This window comes from Camelus ferus, chromosome 16 (assembly GCF_009834535.1).
Source record: "Camelus ferus isolate YT-003-E chromosome 16, BCGSAC_Cfer_1.0, whole genome shotgun sequence".
In the NCBI taxonomy this organism is placed as follows: Eukaryota; Metazoa; Chordata; class Mammalia; order Artiodactyla; family Camelidae; genus Camelus; species Camelus ferus.
Window position 1 is genome coordinate 20,355,625 of NC_045711.1, and position 16,646 is coordinate 20,372,270.

The 16,646-nt window shown below is 56.1% G+C and overlaps 1 protein-coding gene across 12 annotated transcripts in view; it reads left to right on the forward strand.

Annotated features, from left to right (window-relative positions):
- The window catches only part of CCDC57 (coiled-coil domain containing 57), a 74,197-nt gene that overhangs the window by 36,519 nt on the left and 21,032 nt on the right, over positions 1–16,646 (forward strand). For all 12 annotated transcript variants that reach the window (XM_032499125.1, XM_032499126.1, XM_032499124.1 and 9 more), the window contains 2 exons: positions 84–284; positions 5,124–5,307. In XM_032499125.1, the coding sequence (XP_032355016.1) occupies positions 84–284; positions 5,124–5,307 (385 nt within the window). The remainder of the gene's footprint in view (positions 1–83; positions 285–5,123; positions 5,308–16,646) is intronic.

Consider the following 16,646-nt stretch of genomic DNA (forward strand, 5'->3'; position numbering starts at 1 on the left):
TTCTGGTTTTCCTGTCCTCCCCAAAGATCTGCTCCAGAGCCGATGTCCTCCTTCCTAACACTGACTCTAAAACGGTCTTTCAGGTGCTGCGGGGGCCCCTGGACAGGGACACCATCCAGCGAGAGCTTCCCCACGAGCTGGACCAGGTGCACCTAGAGGTTTTGCAGCTGCGGAAGCAGGTGGCCAAGCTTGAGAAGCATCTCGGGTCAGCCTGGAAGGAAGGCGGGGGCGCATCCAGCAGGCAGCAGCCGCCTTCCTCAGACACCATGGCCCTTGGGGGAGAGGTAGGTGCCCTCCCGGCTGTGCCCCGCGTCCCGTCGGCCGGCCGGGGTTCTCCCCTGTGGGCGCCCTGCGTCCCAAGCGGGGCTGGTCTTGAGGACAGGTCGGCCGGCGGTGGGCCTGCCCCGCTCTCCCTCCGTCTTCCCCGCCTGGCTCTGCGTCGGGGTGGCTCCTGCACAGACACGCTGCCCTCCAGTCTCAGAAGTCTCTCCATTTAAAGCCAGGCAGGAAGCCTGCACATGTGAAGGGGGCTCTTCTGTTTCCTCTGACACAAGAGTCCTCGACTGTGCACTTCGAGGGCCTGTGAAGCCCTGAGACGGATGCCAGGCTGTGGCTCTCGCTTCCAGAGGCTCCTCGTGGGTGGGCTCCAAGGTCCTCAAGAGCTTCTGCCCGGAGCAGGGGAGGCCCGGCCCCCTGGCGTGGGTGCCCTGGACTCTCCTGTCCTGGGCCTGCACCTAGTGCCAGGGCAGCCTCGTGGCTGGGGTGAGCCAGGGTCCCAAGCCCTGGAGGGAACACCATGGCCGCGCATATACCCGGGCCACCTTCCCGCCCGGCGTGCACCGGGTGGAAACGCTGTGAAGACCGGCATCCAGACCCGCCCCTTGAGACAGACAGCCGCCTGTGGTCACCCGCGTTGCCTGTGTTACCTGGGCTTGCAGACAGTGACCTGCTAATGACCGAAGGTTTCAGGGCAGTAAAGTGACATCTGGAAGATGCTGGGGGTCCTCAGGCAGAAGCAGCTTGGGTCACGTGTGTCCCAGGGGCTCTCGGCCCACAGGCCGGGCTTTGAGGGCGATACTTAGGGACACAGGAGCGCCAGGGCTCCAGGACCTACTGTCAGGGGCTGGGAGGACTTGGATGGGAGAGGCGGCCTACAGCCCTTTCTGGCTCAAGGAACACGAAGGGGCCAGCCGAGCCGTGGTGGGGTGGACTTGTGATGAGTGCCTGCTGCGGGGGGCAGGCAGGCGCTGGGGAGGGGGCACCAAACCCTCTGTACTGTCTCCCAGGACCCCAGACCTCCCTGTCACTCAGGGTAAGTCCAGGGGCGCCGGGCCCGGCTGGGCAGCAGGTGCCAGCAGCGATGCCGCCGCTGCTCCCGGTGCCGCCGGGGCCCTCCCGTAACTCACCGGTCCCGCGGAGGGCCGAGACCGTGCACGTGAGAGGAAGTTAAACCCCAGCTGTTGAATCCCAGGGCAGCAGGGCTGGGAGCTGAAGCAACATGAGGCCGCATTGCTGTCCCAGGGCGGGTGGGAGAGCGAGCTCTGGGGCCTTAGTTTCTGCACGACTACCAGGGTCCCACGCCCCTTCCAGGTCTCACCATCCTGTGATTTTAGTGGGTCTCTCCCGGGTGAGAAACTGGAGGCACAGAAAACCTTCCACCTGGCCCAGACCCACCCCTGCTCCCAGCCATCACAGCCCAGCGGGTGTGGTGCCCGGAGCAGAGGGTGCGGGCTCCGGGCTTCCAGGACCGGGCGAGGCGGTCAGGAGGGCCAGGATGCCCTGTGGGCTGGGGTTGGAGTCTCCAGAGTGAAAGCTGGGGTTAAGATGGAGGTGTTCACACACCCGGCTCTGCCCACTGGGGCCCGAGGGGCTGTCTGCCGGCGGTGAGCACTCCCTGGGCCCGGAGCAGGATCCTGAACTTCTGGCTCTGCTGAGAGTAACCAGGGTACATGGCTGGTCCCACCATGGAGACATGACAAGGAGGCAGGAACCAGCCTGCAGGGGTAGAGGGCTCCCAATGACCTGTTCCAGGCCCATCAGTCCCAGAGCCAGGGTCACAGTGCAGTAAGACAGGGAATCAGTCACGCCGGTGCAAGTGTGCGGACAAGGAAGGAAAGGAGGACAGAAAGCCCTTCCTCACTGACCAAGTCGGCTGCAGATGGGCAGTGGGAAGGCCTCAGTGGATGCTGGACAAGCTGTTTGAGTGGTGGCACCCGCACATTTGTTTTCATGGAGGTGCTGGGGATGGCACCAAGGACCTCGTGCATGCTCAGCACACGCTCTGCCCCAATCTATGCCCACCTCTACCCCCAAATTCTTAGTCGCAAAAGGGAAACAGTGCCTTTCCAGTAGGGTAGCCTGTGGACCCCCCCCCCCAACCGAGGAATCCGCTCCCACTGCCAGTGCAGGACAGACGGACACAGCCTCACTCCAGAGTCTAAGCACAAAGCTTCAGACAGGCCCAGACCCAGGACACACTGAAGCCCACAGACCGTCCTGCTGGGGGACTGAGGGCACCAGGAAGGATGCTTGCTGGACTGCTGGGCAGGTGCCCGTGGGCTGTGCTTTAAAATCACACCACCACGTCCCTGGGAAGCTTCTGGTTTGGGTCACAGGTTACTGTGAAGACGTGCTTGCTTTTGGGTGGCGCACGTGGACGTGCTCAGGTGTAAAGGCACACGACGCCTCCAGCTTACCCTCCAGTGTCTCGGGGAGGAAGGTACGTGGCGGCTCTGCGGGCCTGAGACCCTGCCCCACGAGGCCCGTCCCCCGCCGAGAAAGTCAGGGACCTGCTGACCCCAGGAGCTCCCCACAGCCACAGGAGACCCTGGGGGGCAGGCGGCTGCAGCCTCCTGTTTCTCGGCCCAGTGTCCCTCGGCCTAGTGCCCACTCAGGCCCCGCCCTCCTGCCGGCCGTGCCTGCCGGGTCCCCGGGCCTCCCCCACCACTGGGGGGCAGTATTGGCTGGCAATCCCTCCCGCTGGCTCTGCCTGGAAGCTCGGGACCTGCTGCCTCTCCCCAGGCCTTGGCCTGGCCTCCCGCCTCTCTTCTCCCTGGAGCCCACTCCCTCCCCACCTCCCTCTGGGAACAGAATCGTCATTAGGACCCTTCAGCTTTTCCTCCGCATTGCAGACATTTCCCTCTGGCTGAGATGCGGGACCAGCGCTCAGCGCAGGCGAGGGAGGGAGGGCGGGTGGGTGGACAGGGTGGGACCCCAGACCCTAAACACAGCGGTTCAGAAGCTCCTGGGTGTCTCAGGCCATCATGAGCATCTTGTCCGTGCCGGGGAGCTTCTGGAGTCATCAGAATAGGCTTCATCTTGCCAGGAACTGAGCTGAAGAGAGGTGGATCCCCTGCCTGCAGCCCCCGCCCCCGTGTGGCCATGGTGATCAGAACCTGAGCTGATCAGAACCTGAGCCGTCGAGACCAGGGCTCAGCCCCCAGCCCAGCGCCGTCCTGGACAGTCCCAGCTCCTTGGCTCTGTCCGGGCTGACTCTGGGGTGGGGGCGGGGGCGCCTGCTTTTGAGATTTTCAAATCTCTGGGTGTTCTGAGGTTTGCAGAGTCTCTGTTTTCAGTATTGCCCTTTCTTGACTTAAAATAACACGAGACCCCAACAGCGTGTCCCTGTAGAGGATCAGCCTTTGAGGGTGTCCTGGCCAGTCCCCCAGAGCCAGGCTACACACCTGGAAGCTGGGAGGCATTCCCGGCGGATCAGCTCAGCCACCGGGGCTTGTGCAGCCCCGTATGTGAACCCACACCTCCGAGACCCTGCCGGCCTGCGGCCCAGCTCACGTCCTGTTCCCTGGAGCCCCTGAGCCGGCCGGCCCGGGGCTGCGGGCGGAGGACATTCTCTGAGCCCCCGCCGTGCGGTGTCACCTCCACTGCCCTTCATGCCGCAGTCAGGCACATGGGAAGCAGCGTCATGCTGTCACCTTGGCTCCCAGGCCACCCGAGGGCACGGGCGCCTGCCAGCCCTGGAAGGGACACCAGGAAGCGGGGCCGGGACAGGGCGTGCTGGTCTGTTCCAGGGGCGCAGGAGCCGGTTCCTCGTTAGGCACCAGCTTGCGGGCCGGGTCTGCGTGGTGTGGCTTTTCACAGGTGTCGGAGTGGCCAAGCCTAAGTAGGCCACCTTCTTCCCTCGGGGCCTTGGGCCTTGGACACCAGGCTCTCCTGGGCCCCCGCCCAGACCAGAGGCTGCCGCACAAGGTCTCCTTTTCCCTCTCTCCCCGACACCCCACCCCGTTCCAAAGGCCCCTCACACCTGAGGGTGTGACCTCGCATCTGCGTAGGAGCCACACGGTTGGACCTCAGGTCCAGACTGGGGTAGTGGGGGCACTAGTGGGACATGGGGCCGCACGGTGCTGCCCAGCGAGGGGACTCAGGCCTCCGTGTTGGCCCAGGGCAGCCCCAGGCCTAGAAGCTAAGGCCCCAGGAGACTGCCGCTCCCTCCCTCAGCCTCCTTTGCTTTATCTCTGCACCTTTGTCAGGGTCAGGGTGGTGGGAACCCTGGGCGGGCCTGCAGTTGGGGACAGTGACGGAGACGTGGAGCCAGGAGTCTGGACACACGGGGCCGAGAGAAGGCAGGGCGCTGAGTGAGCGAGGCCAGAAGTTCCCGGGGCGGGAAGAGGAGAGGGAGGCTGGGGTCCCAGCACAGGCCTCCTGCAGGGTCTCTGTCAGCCCCCTTCCACACCAGGAAGGCAGCACACGGGTGGCCGGTGACCACGGGGCCCCGCAAAGGGGTCCGATCACGTGTGTAGCCCCCACGGTCCAAGGGCACCACTGGAGGCCAGGTACGGGTGCCCATTGGCTCCTCGTCTTCGCTGGAGCAGGGCACACAGAGTGACCGAGGGCGACAGGCCTTGGCCTGGGAGACTCCAGGGCCTTCCTCACCCCCGTGAGAGAGAAGGCCCCAGATGCCTGGCGGGTCTCTGTCTCGCTGCTGGAGCGGGAAACACTCGTCCCTTTTGTCTGTCGTGCTGGAGGGGCGTCCCCCGTGGTGCCAGTTCTGGGACAGCAGTCAGGCGGCAGCCCCACCGTCTGCAGCCTCACCTCCGCCACACTCGTGTCCCCTTTTCCAGATGAGGGCTTGTTCGACACTGACTGACGCGGGGGTTTGTTCACAGGGCGGAGACGCAGGACCCGCGGGGACCGAGGACCAGGGGGCGCAGACCCCGAAGGCCGTTTCCCTGCCTCAACTGCAGAGGAAACTCAAGGAGGCAGCCAGGAAAATCCTGCATCTGCGCCAGGAGAAGGAGCAGCTCCTGGAGATGGGGAACCGGCTCCGCGCAGAGCTTGGCCACCTCGCCAGTGAGTCCCACCCGGAGTGCCGCCTGCCCCGCTGGGTTCCCGCACGGTGGATACAGAGCGCCCAGAGGTGCCCTGGGAAGGGGGTGCCCAGCGGAGGTGGGGGCCTGACCCAGACCACCCGAGAGCCGGAGGGGGAGCAGAAGCCGCCCGCAGGAGTGCGGCCAGGCGGGGCCCCGCTCAGAGCCCTGTGAACCCACTCCCCTGGCAGCGTGTGTGAGCGGAACACGGCAGGTCCCTGTGGCGACTGCAGAGGCGGCCTGTCCCCAGGGCGCTCGGGCCGTGCCCTCTGCCCCTGCTGCCTGTGTCCAACAGCCCTTAGGGCTCCATTTCTTTTCTTAATCCCATCGGTTCCCCAGCCGCGTCTAAACTTTGCTGTTCTTTGCCCTTGGCCTCCAAGCCAAGCCCTGCCTCTGCCAGGGTGACCTCCCGGACCCCCGAGGCCCAGACCTTCCTCCTGCTCCCTCTGGCTTTCCTTCCAATGAACTTGTTCCGTGAACTATGTCTAGCGTGCAAGAAGAGGTCCTGGGTTCAATCCCCAGTACCTCCAGTAAATAGACAAATAAACAGGCCTAATCTCCTGCCCCCCCAAATTTAAAAAACAGCTAGACATGGGAAAGTCAAAGATCCACAGATCTGATGTCATTACATTTTAAAACATCTCTAAGGAAGAGCCGTCGAGAACACAGAGAAAGCCAGTAACAGGCTGGGGGAGTGTCTCCCACACACCTGCTGGGAAAAAGGACCAGCGCCCTGGGCGCCGGCGGGAGGCCCGGCAGCACGTCCAGGAGGAGCCCCCAGGACTGCCAGACACGCGGGGCCGGGCGCCTCTGAGGGGTCAGGAGCCCTCACCGCGCGGGGAGGACCAGCTTGGCCCGCCGACCACACTCCGCGCGTGCCAGGCTGCTCACCGCAGCGTGGTGCGTGTGTGCCCGGGGTCCTGGGGGAGGAGCACGGGGAGAAGACAGTGGAGGAGGGCGGGCTTTGCTCTGGGAACCTCTGCTTCGCCTGCAGTTTGTGTCAATGCCCGGCACAGTCTGTTTCCTTCTGGGTCAGCCACCCCTCCCCATGCACCACGAGGCCATAGGTTTCTTAAGCTCCCCGACGAGTGTTTGGACCTGACAGCAGGGGCGTTTGGCAAGACTAGTCTATGCATTTTTTCACAAAGATGGTTTATCTGGTTCGTAAACTGTGTGGCTGCCGTCATTCATTGGGACAGAATGACCTGCTATGACAGAAGTATCTCATCGTCACCGAGCAATATGAAAACCTTAAGACCGTCCAGCCACACCTGCTCTGGCTACCTCTGGTTCCAGCGCCGCCAGGCAGGACCCGCCCTGAGGCTTGTCCTCACTTGTCTGCTGCTGGGAAGGGACCTCATCCCTCGGGGCCCTGGCGGAGCAGACCCAGACCTGCCGCCGCCTGTCCAGCCTTCAGTCCACATCCCCCTCGGACCAGGTCAGGCCCCTGCGCCAGCCACGGGCCTCCCTCTCGGGTCCAGGCCCCCAGATCCACGTTTCCAGACAGGCAGAGGGGGTGGGGGCAGTGTCCGCAGGTGGCCCAGTCCCTGTTTACGTCGCATCCACCTGGCTCTGAGTGCCCCCCACCTCCCAAGTAGAGGCCAGCACACCACCTGCTGTGGGCGAGGCCCAGACCACAGCGTCTCCAGCACAGCCTGTGGGGGTGGGGGCCCAGAGACAGGCAGCGTGGACGGAGGCTCCGATGCCCTCACACCCCTGCCCCCCGCCCCTCCTCCTGCCCCCGGCTCTGCTTTTCCTTCCCCAGACCCAGCACACAGCCGGGAGTCCTTGAGGTGGTGGTTCACAGGGTCTTAACATCTAACAGGCCTCGAAGACTTTAATCTTGGGGGGGGCAGTTTCAGGTTCACAACACAGTTGAGCAGAAGGCGCAGACTGCCCGCACGCCCGTGCCGCACACACACACAGCCTCCCTGTCACAACGTCCGCACTGGCTGGAGCGTCTGTCACAACCGTGAGCTGCTTTGATGCATCGACACCTGGACCCTTGGTCCTGGCGGGGTGGGTCTGGGCTTGGACAGAAGCGTGAAGACAGGGTCCCACGATAGTGTCATACAGAGTGTTTCCACTGCCTGACGCCCTCTGCAGTGCCAGGTGTCCCTCCCCCACCCCGGACGTCCCCTGACCGTCCCACTGTCTCCGTGGTCCGGCCTTTTCCAGAATGTCATAGAGTTGGGCTCACACTGTGTACGAGGCACAGGGCAGCTAACGTGCTTTAAAAGGCCTTTGGTTTTCCTCTGATTATAAAAGCTGTTTTCTCACTGTAAATACTATTTTTTAATTTAATTTTAGAAACTTTTGAGGGGTAGAGAATTAGGTTCGTTTATTTGATTATGTTTAGAGGAGGGACTGGGGAGTGAACCCAGGACCTCGTGCGTGCTAGGCATGCGCTCCACCACTGAGCTGCGCCCTCCCTCTGTAAAAATTTAAATGAAGGCTGAGAAATTGTTCAGCTATACGGGAACACAGGTTCCTGACTGTGCTCGGTCTGTTGGGACGTGCGTGCTCAGGCTCCCACGTGGCTGAGCCGTGCGCACACGCCTGCCGGAGGATGCCACACACGCTCGTGTCCCGCGGCCCCAGTCTGCTCTGCGGGCCCGGGGCTGCTGCGCTCCGAGCCGTCCCCTCTGGGGAGCACCGGCCATCCGCGCAGGGAAAGCGTGTCACAAAAGCTAGATGTTCATTAGGAAATGGTTTCTGCCGACTCCGTGAGCTGGCGTGGTTCATCGCTGTAATTTGTGTTTAAATTTGCGTCTGTGTGTTCTGGCCGCTGGTATCTCAGTACCGTGTCGTTCTCCTGACTTGGTGAAAAAGAACAGGTCAGGGGTCTCTCTTCATTCTTTCTGAGTGGCTAGGGGCCGATGCGCGCTGTCTCTTAGGCACGGTTACACAGGTGGTAAAACACCCCTTCACGTTTCAGTCATTGACTGTAGTCACACATCCGCATCCAGAACCCCACTGTGAACCCTACTGATTCAGAAGCAGTGATTTCCAGACACATTCATGAACTGGTCAGCTGAGGCTCTTCCCACGTTTGCTCCTTGGCGTCAGCGCCCTGCCACGCTGCGCGTCTTCTGAGGGTCCGGGGAGGGAAGGGCCTTCTGTCCGGGGAATGGGTCTTTCCTTCAAGGAGAGTCTGTGGGCAGCGGACTCTCTGTGTCTTCCTAAAACGATTTTATTTTGCCTACTTTCTGCAACGATGGTGTAGCTGGAAAGAGGCCTCTGTGTTGGCCTTTTCTTACAACTTTCTTAAACACAGCACTCCACTGTCTTCGGAGAAGCGGGCGTCAGTCTGAGCCCCTTCCTCGTGGGGGCGGGAGTGGGGGCCCCCCTCCTCTGGCTGCTCTGAGGTTTTCCTCCTGACCCGGTCCCGCTCCTGTCCCGCCGACCCGTGTGCCGTCCCGCATCCACCCGGGGCTGCCCGCCTCCATCTGAGCTGCTCAGGGATCCGTGTGTGAAGACTTGAGACTTGCTGGTTGCCTTTTCCACTCTTTAAAATTCTCAGCCACTGTTTCTTTAAATGCTGCCTCTTCCCACTTCTTATCTCTTCTGCAGCGTGTTAGACAGTGTTTCTTTCTTTCTTTCTTTTTTTAAGATCCCCCCCCATCCATTAAACCATTGCGCTGGGCTCTTTTTTTTTTTATAACTTTCTTTGAGTTATAGTCATTTTACAGCTAGACAGTGTTTCTCAACGTACGCACGGACGTGTGTGGAATTTCTCTGCTTCTGTCCGGGGGCTTCCTCAGAGGCAGCTGCTTGGAGCCGGGGGCGGATTCCTGTGTCTTTATCAGAAGGTTCCGTTTCATCTTTGTTCATTCCTTTCCTTGGGTTTACCTGACTGTTCTTTCCCTGTTTTCTTAAGCATTTATTTTATTCTCTCTTGTTCACTAGCTGCACTTTTTAAGATGGAATTTCCTATCGGAGTGAGTGGCTGCGCCCGGCGGTGTCGAGGGCTGGCGGTATCGGTGTGCTCAGTCGTTAGACGTGCTGCCGTTACAGGCTCAGGCTTTCTGTCTCCCTCACGTTGACTGGGAGTGTTAACCCAGACAGAAAATGGCCAGTCACTTTCCCAGCAAAATGGCTTCACTGGGGAGCAGCAGAGGATTGCAGTTTGGGACGTGCACCCGCGGTGAGCCACATGCAAGGGAGGGAACCTGGGTTTTCTCGCAGGCCCTGGTGCCAGCCTCAGAGCCGAGTGTCGGGGGCTCTCTGCCTTGACGGCTTCTCTACTTGCAGGGCCCTGGCGGGTTCCGGGCAGGGGTCTTGGGGGGACGTCTGAACGTGGACAGAAGGTGCACTGTGGACTTTGCCAACATCAGTTGGAGATTTTGCAGTTGATTCTGGGGACAAAGTGATCAGTGCTTCCAGAATGAGCTCCAGGACTGTTGGGGACGAGCAAATAAAAGAGGCCAGAGGGCCGTTGAATTCACCTGTTTGGCTGTTTTCATGGCGACTGTCAGATTTTAAAACTATGTCCCTGTTTGGAGAGAAAGAGGTCCCGACACGATACTCTCCCAAGAAGCCTCAGCCTCGTAAACGAATGGGGTGGAGGAGCTAAGGGGAAGGGTGTGTCTCTCAGAGGGCCTCAGCGAAGGGAGCAGTTTCAGACCCAGGGCCCCGCTGAGGTTCCCCAGGGACCCCCCAGTGCCTGGGCCACGTCAGCACGTGAGGCAGGGGCTGCTTTACAGCGGGGCGTGGGGGGGGGCGTCGAGCGCTGAGAGAGGCTCTGCTGTCAGCAAGGACAGACAGGTGGGTTCCCAGTCAGCAGAGGGGCTTCTCTGAGCTGATTCAGAGATGGCTGGAGGGGCCCCTGTCGTTCCTCAGAGCCCCTGCCTGGGAGTTGGGAAGAGGTCGGAAAGGCTGTCCGGACGCCTGAAGGCACCCAGAATGCCTGAACTTGTAACAGGCCTTTTCCAGCGTCCTGGCCCTTTGCAAGACAGCAGAACCTAGAAGGTGTTTGGTTTCGTTCAGGGGCCTTTGCGGGAGCTGAAGGTTAAGAATTTAGTGGTCTGTCTTCTAGACGACTTCTTGGGCTCGAGTGGGCTGGTTTGCCAGGTTAACTAAATCTAGAGTGGATGTCGCTTCCCATTCCACCTTTGTCCTTTCTTTTTTAATTTTATTTTTTATTGAAGTGTAGTTGATTTAGTGTTAGTTTAAAGTGTACAGCAAAGCAGTTCAGTTATACATACATTTTTTTTTTCAAATTCTTTTCCATCATAGCTCATTACAAGAAATTAAATACAGTTCCCTGTGCTCTACAGTAGGTCCTTGTTGTTTATCTGTTTTATGTACAGTAGTGTGTCTGTTAATCCCAAACTCCTATTTTATCCCCCTCCCCCACCTTGTCCTTTTATCTAAAAGAGAAAGATCTGGTTCAGCCCATTTGCTAGTGTGGAGTTAAAGGCTGTCTGAGGGGCTTCACCCTCTGAAGGAAAACCAGAACTTTCTTTAAAAACAATCTGAAGTCGATTATAATAGTCAGGAACAGGTTCATCAGATTTTTGTGTGCAGACCTGGATTTTGTTCCCACCAACAGGCTCAGGAAAGGCCACTGTGATTGTGGTGGAGGTTCTCAGCGAGCGTTCTAGCTGCTTGCCAGAAGCCAGCGTTTGTTTTACTAAATCCCCTCTAGGGTGTTTCCATCTGGCTAGTTTCAACCGATATTTGGCTTGCCTCTCACCAAAAGTGGACTAACTGATGTAAACCTGAGAAACCAGATTGGTAGGTTTGAATAACCACATAAATTCTTCAGCAAACCCATCGGGGTCTCCAGTTCCTTTAGGAAACTTTCAGTAAGTCCGGCAGTTCGGCCTTCATCAGGGGCCATAAGTAATCTGGGTTTGTTTGGAGCCTCAGAAGGTTTCACTTCAAAGAGCATGTTCTGATAGTTCTGAGGGTGAAGATGGCCCTGGTGGCGGAGCCCAAGGCAGAGGCAAGGGGGCGGGGGCCAGAGAGATGACACCAGAGCAGTCAGGGGAGACGGGCGGGAGGCTTTGGAGCTGTTTTTGTCTTTCTTTGATTGTTTGCCTCTGTTAATGTAATTGTTATATTTGCAGAGAGACAGTTTTAGATTCCTGGTAATGTTTGGAAGTCTCAAAATAGGTGTCCAATTTAATTCTGATGATTTCAGAGCCATGGCTGTCTTTTTGTTTGTTTGTTTGTTTTAATGGAGGTGCTGGGCATTGAACGCAGGACCTCGTGCATGCTAAGAACACGCTCTGCCACGGAGCTACACCCACCTCCCCCCTACCATGGCTGTCTAATACAGTTTTAAAAGCTTGAGAAGTCCAGAAGTTCACCATGATGGCCTTTGATGTTCTAAATTACTTTGGGCTAAATCAGTCCATTTTGTTAGAAATGTGCATGAAGAGGGACCATGGTTTTTAAACATAAAATCACCTGGGACCCTTGGATGGGGGGTGCCCTCGAAACATCTGTATGACTGGAATCCCGTTTTTCAGAGTTTTTGTTTCTGTTTTTGTTTTCTCTAAAGCAAAGGGGGTAATTATTAAACAGCTTGCAGACCAAATACCAGCTCAGTTCCAGGAGGACCAGCCTGATCCCAAAGGTATCAGGCCAATGGCTGAATGGCCCAGTTCCAAAAGGAACTGGACCAAAGGCCAGCACAGTTCCAGGAGGAGCAGCCTGACTTCAAGTCAGGCTGAGGTGCCAAGTGAGCGCTCACAGACAAAGCAGGGCCTTAATGGAAAGGATGAAGCCTTTAGGCAGATCCCAGAGATCTCCAAAACGCAAAAAGATGAGCTTGGATTCGGGAGCACTCACCCTCAAACTCCAGGGCTGCCGAGAAAAGCCGCGAAGCTCACTGGACTCTGGGTGCCAGGCCTGCTTGCACGCCAGCTTTGGGGGTCGTCGGGGTCTGCTCTGCATCTCTAGGGGACCTCTGTGTAATGTTACCTAAAACAGCTATTTTACCAGCAAAATGGGTTTATTCAGGAGGCTCAAAGAACTTTAATTCGGACATCCAATCACGGCGAACCGCATGCAAGCTGGGTGAAGCAGGAGAGAGGAAGCTCTTTTACAGAGGAGCCGGGGAAGGCGGGAGGGGCTGTCGGAAACAAAGAGCCCGCTGGAGGGAGCCGGGAGTTGGAAGTGCAGTGGCTTTTCGTTGTCTGAGCTGCTCCCAGGCCAGGACAGTGGCCTTCTCCCTTCCACTGGCGGCTGTGAGGTGCTTCCCGTGGGAGGTGCGAGTTGGCCTCCCCGTTGGGATCTGAGCTGACGTGTGGGACACGTGAGGGCTCCCCGTCTGGCCTCCTGACCCCGTTTTAGTGAGGTTTCCCTCGGTTAATTTTCGAAAGGGAGTTTCAGAACTCCTTCAGTTACCTTTAAGCACGCGCCAAGTTCCGCTCTTGACTCTGTGCCATTGAGCAGCCTTATTAAACGTGATTAATAGCATTCTAAGCTTCTGACACCTGTCGACTTGGAACGCCAAGAGCCGTGATCTCTGTGTTGCAGTTTGCACGGCACCTGTCCCCGTCCATGCCTCCGTCCGCTCTGCACCCCGGCGCCGTATCCATTTTCACGCCGCGCCACTTAGAGCAGGCGTGCTCGTGACGGTCGTAGCTCACCGTGGCGCGTGTCACTCAGCGGCCCTTCTGGTGTTTCATCATGCTTAATGTTATTTTTTTAAACCAAGTGTGAAGGGGTGATTTTCAGAAAAAAGTGGAGCACAGCTCTCCAACAGAAACCAAACCAGTCGAATGTTACAGCCAGTTCCCGGGAAGAGTCAAGAGAGCACCCATTTAAATGGAGTAAAGGGACTGAATTGCGAAAGGAGGCAGAACTGGTTTCTCTAAAGAGGGAGGGAAGCCAAGGAAGACTCCGAGGGAGGGACGAGGGATGGGCGCAGGGTGCGGGGAAGGCAAGACCCTCCCAGCTCCGGGGCTGTGCGGGAGGCAGTGCGTTTCCACTGAGGCAGTTTTTTCCCTTTTGATTAAAAAAAAAAAAAACAAACTCAAAGAAAGGTGTTTTTTATCACAAAACGAGGCTGGCCTGACTGTTTCCTTAGGTGCAGCAAGAGGTTACTTCACCACGTTGGCCTTGAGTTCACTTTGCTGGAAGTTTGCGTCAGGGTTTCAGATCAGACTTTTGAAAGCTTCTTAGTCCCAGAAGCCAAGAGCTCGCCATGTTTCATCGGCCGGGTGATGTTGAGCAAATCCCGTTTCCCTGAGGTTTCCGAAATATCCTGAGGTTCCCGGACCTGCTGGGAGATGGCCTTCCTGTCTGTAGGCCTGGTCCCTGGCCGCTCTCCTGGGAGGGCTTTGTGGGCTGCTGACAAGCGGTGGGCCCTGACGACCCAGTCAGTATCATTCTCACAGCCGGCCGTCCAGGTGGGGCCCCGGCTGCAGAATCTGTGTTTCCAGTCCAGCTCTGGTGAGAACACGGACAGGTCTGAGCCTGCACGAGTGGCTCTGTTGCCAGGAGAGCGAGGACACCGCACAGGACTCTGGGGGACTCAGGCAGGGAGACCAAGATGCCACTTAGAAATGTTTCAGTTTAGCGTACAAAGCCAGAGACCGCTAGGTTTTTATGGACTACACACAGCTTAAGAGGTAAGAGGAATGTTTCCTTGTGTGCCTAGAAGGTAGCGCACTGAAGTCACACCCACAGTGTTCCAAACAACCGCTGCGTCTTCCTCATCAGTGCCTTCCGTCCTGGGCGGTTAGTTCTTGTGCCGTCCAGTCTTGGGGCCAAGTCTCAGCAGCCCATCTGCTGCTGCTGCTTTTTTTTTTTTTTTTTTTTAACTTTTTTTTATTGAGTTAGGGTCATTTTACAATGTTGTGTCAAATTCCAGTGTGGAGCACAATTTTTCAGTTGCACATGAACATACATATATTCGTTGTCACATTCTTTTTGCTGTGAGCCACCACAAGATCCTGTATATATTTCCCTGTGCGATACAGTATAATCTTGTTTATCTACTCTACATTTTGAAATCCTAGTCTGTCCCTTCCCACCCTTCTCCCCCTTGGCAACCACAAGTTTGTATTTCTATGTCTGTGAGTCTGTTTCTGTTTTATATTTATGGGGTTTGTTTTTTTTTTTAGATTCCACATATGAGCAATCTCATATGGTATTTTTCTTTCTCTTTCTGGCTTACCTCACTTAGAATGACAATCTCCAGGGACATCCATGTTGCTGCAAATGGCGTTTGTTGTCGGTTTTTATGGCTGAGTGGTATTCCATTGTATAAATATACCACCTCTTCTTTATCCAGTCATCTGTTGATGGACATTTAGGCTGTTTCCACGTCTTGGCTATTGTAAATAGTGCTGCTGTGAACATTGGGGTGCAGGTGTCTTTTTGAAGTAGGGTTCCTTCTGGATATATGCCCAGGAGTGGGATTCTTGGGTCATACGGTAAGTCTATTCCTAGTCTTTTGAGGAATCTCCATACTGTTTTCCACAGTGGCTGCACCAAACTGCATTCCCACCAGCAGTGTAGGAGGGTTCCCTTTTCTCCACAGCCTCTGCAGCATTTGTCATTTGTGCACTTTTGAATGATGGCCATTCTGACTGGTGTGAGGTGATACCTCATTGTAGTTTTGATTTGCATTTCTCTGATAATTAGTGATATGGAGCATTTTTTCATGTGCCTATTGATCATTTGTATGCCTTCCTTGGAGAATTGCTTGTTTAGGTCTTCTGCCCATTTTTGGATTGGGTTGTTTGTTTTTTTCTTATTAAGTCGTATGAGCTCCTTATATATTCTGGAGATCAAGCCTTTGTCGGTTTCATTTGCAAAAATTTTCTCCCATTCTTTCTGTAGGTTGTCGTTTTGTTTTACTTATGGTTCCCTTTGCTGTGCAGAAGCTTGTAAGTTTCATTAGGTCCCATTTGTTTATTCTCGCTTATATTTCTATTGCTTGGGTAGACTGCCCTAGGAGAACATTTCTGAGATGTATGTCAGATAATGTTTTGCCTATAGTTTCTTCTAGGAGATTTATTTTACCTTGTCTTATGTTTAAGTCTTTGATCCACTTTGAGTTTATTTTTGTCTATAGTGTAAGGAAGTGTTCTAGCTTCATTCCATCTGCTTCTTGACCAGAGTTATGGAAATCCTGACTCTGTCCACTGGATGGTCTCAGAATGGCCTCACCAGTCCGCCAGGAGCCGGCCCCAGTGTGCTTCCCCGAGGGCCTGAGACGGGCCTGGCTGAGGACAAGCACACTGGCCCGGCAGCCCGGCTTGCTCTCTTTTCTCTTTTTTCCCGTCTTTTTTTCTTTTTCTTTTTCTCGTTAAAGTAAAACAGAAACTCTTTGTAGATGTTGACTGAATAAAAACACACAACCTAAAGGCTGAGAATTATGTTTTATTTGAGGACAACACTGAGGGCTACAGCCCGGGAGATAGCCTCTCGGATAGCTCTGCGGGACTGTTCCAAGGAGGTAAAGGAGGAGACAGGGTGTATAGGAGTTTTTGCTGGAAAAAAAAAAAAAAGACCCATATAGTTGGACATCTAAAGATTACTGCAAATCACAAAAAAAGCAGACATCTCCAGGTGATGATCTGAGCGCCCTTCTTGGTACGGGAAGTTGGTGAGACTCTGGGCCCACCAAAACCCTTCCTTTGATCTCCTCTTAGCTCTCTGGGGCCAGCATCCTGTTTTCCTCCATCCTGAGTCCCCTCAGGGCCCACAGCTGGGGGCTGCTTCGTGGTTCGGTGGCAGGCAACATTCTTTGTTTCCCGAAATGGGAGGCAACATTTTTTGTCCACGTGGATGACAGGGCTTTAACACGGCCGTGGCTAACTTCCTCCTGATCATTTTCAAAGGGAAAGGTCTGGCGAGGGTTCATAACCAGAGTAACGCAACTGCAAATGGCATTACTCAAACCTGCTGCATCTGGCTGTTTCCGTGTCCTGCAAGACAAAGTTAGTCCTCGAGAGAAGTTCCAGATAAAGTTAATCTACGACGTCTATGCCTGTTTCCAAAGAAGACCATGAGCAGTGTATCTGACTTATAAAAATGGATGAGCGTAATTTTTACAGAGGAAAAATTCGTAAGATAGAACAGAAAATAATCCTGAAACAATGCACTGTGAATACACCAAGAATATCAAGTGGAGAGTCAGGAATCGTGGAGCAGCTGGTCCTGACGGTCGGCATGGCAATGGAGCAACGCGGAGCCCCAGCTGCGAACGCCTGGCCTGGAAGATGCTGGGTTCCCGTGAGCGAAATCAGGCTGTCACCAGGTTCACACTTAGAGCAGTAACTGAGTTTTCAGCTCTAGGCGCTGCACCCGTGTTTTCTCACGCGGCCAGGCGAGCCCTTCAGGACCCTGATGAGG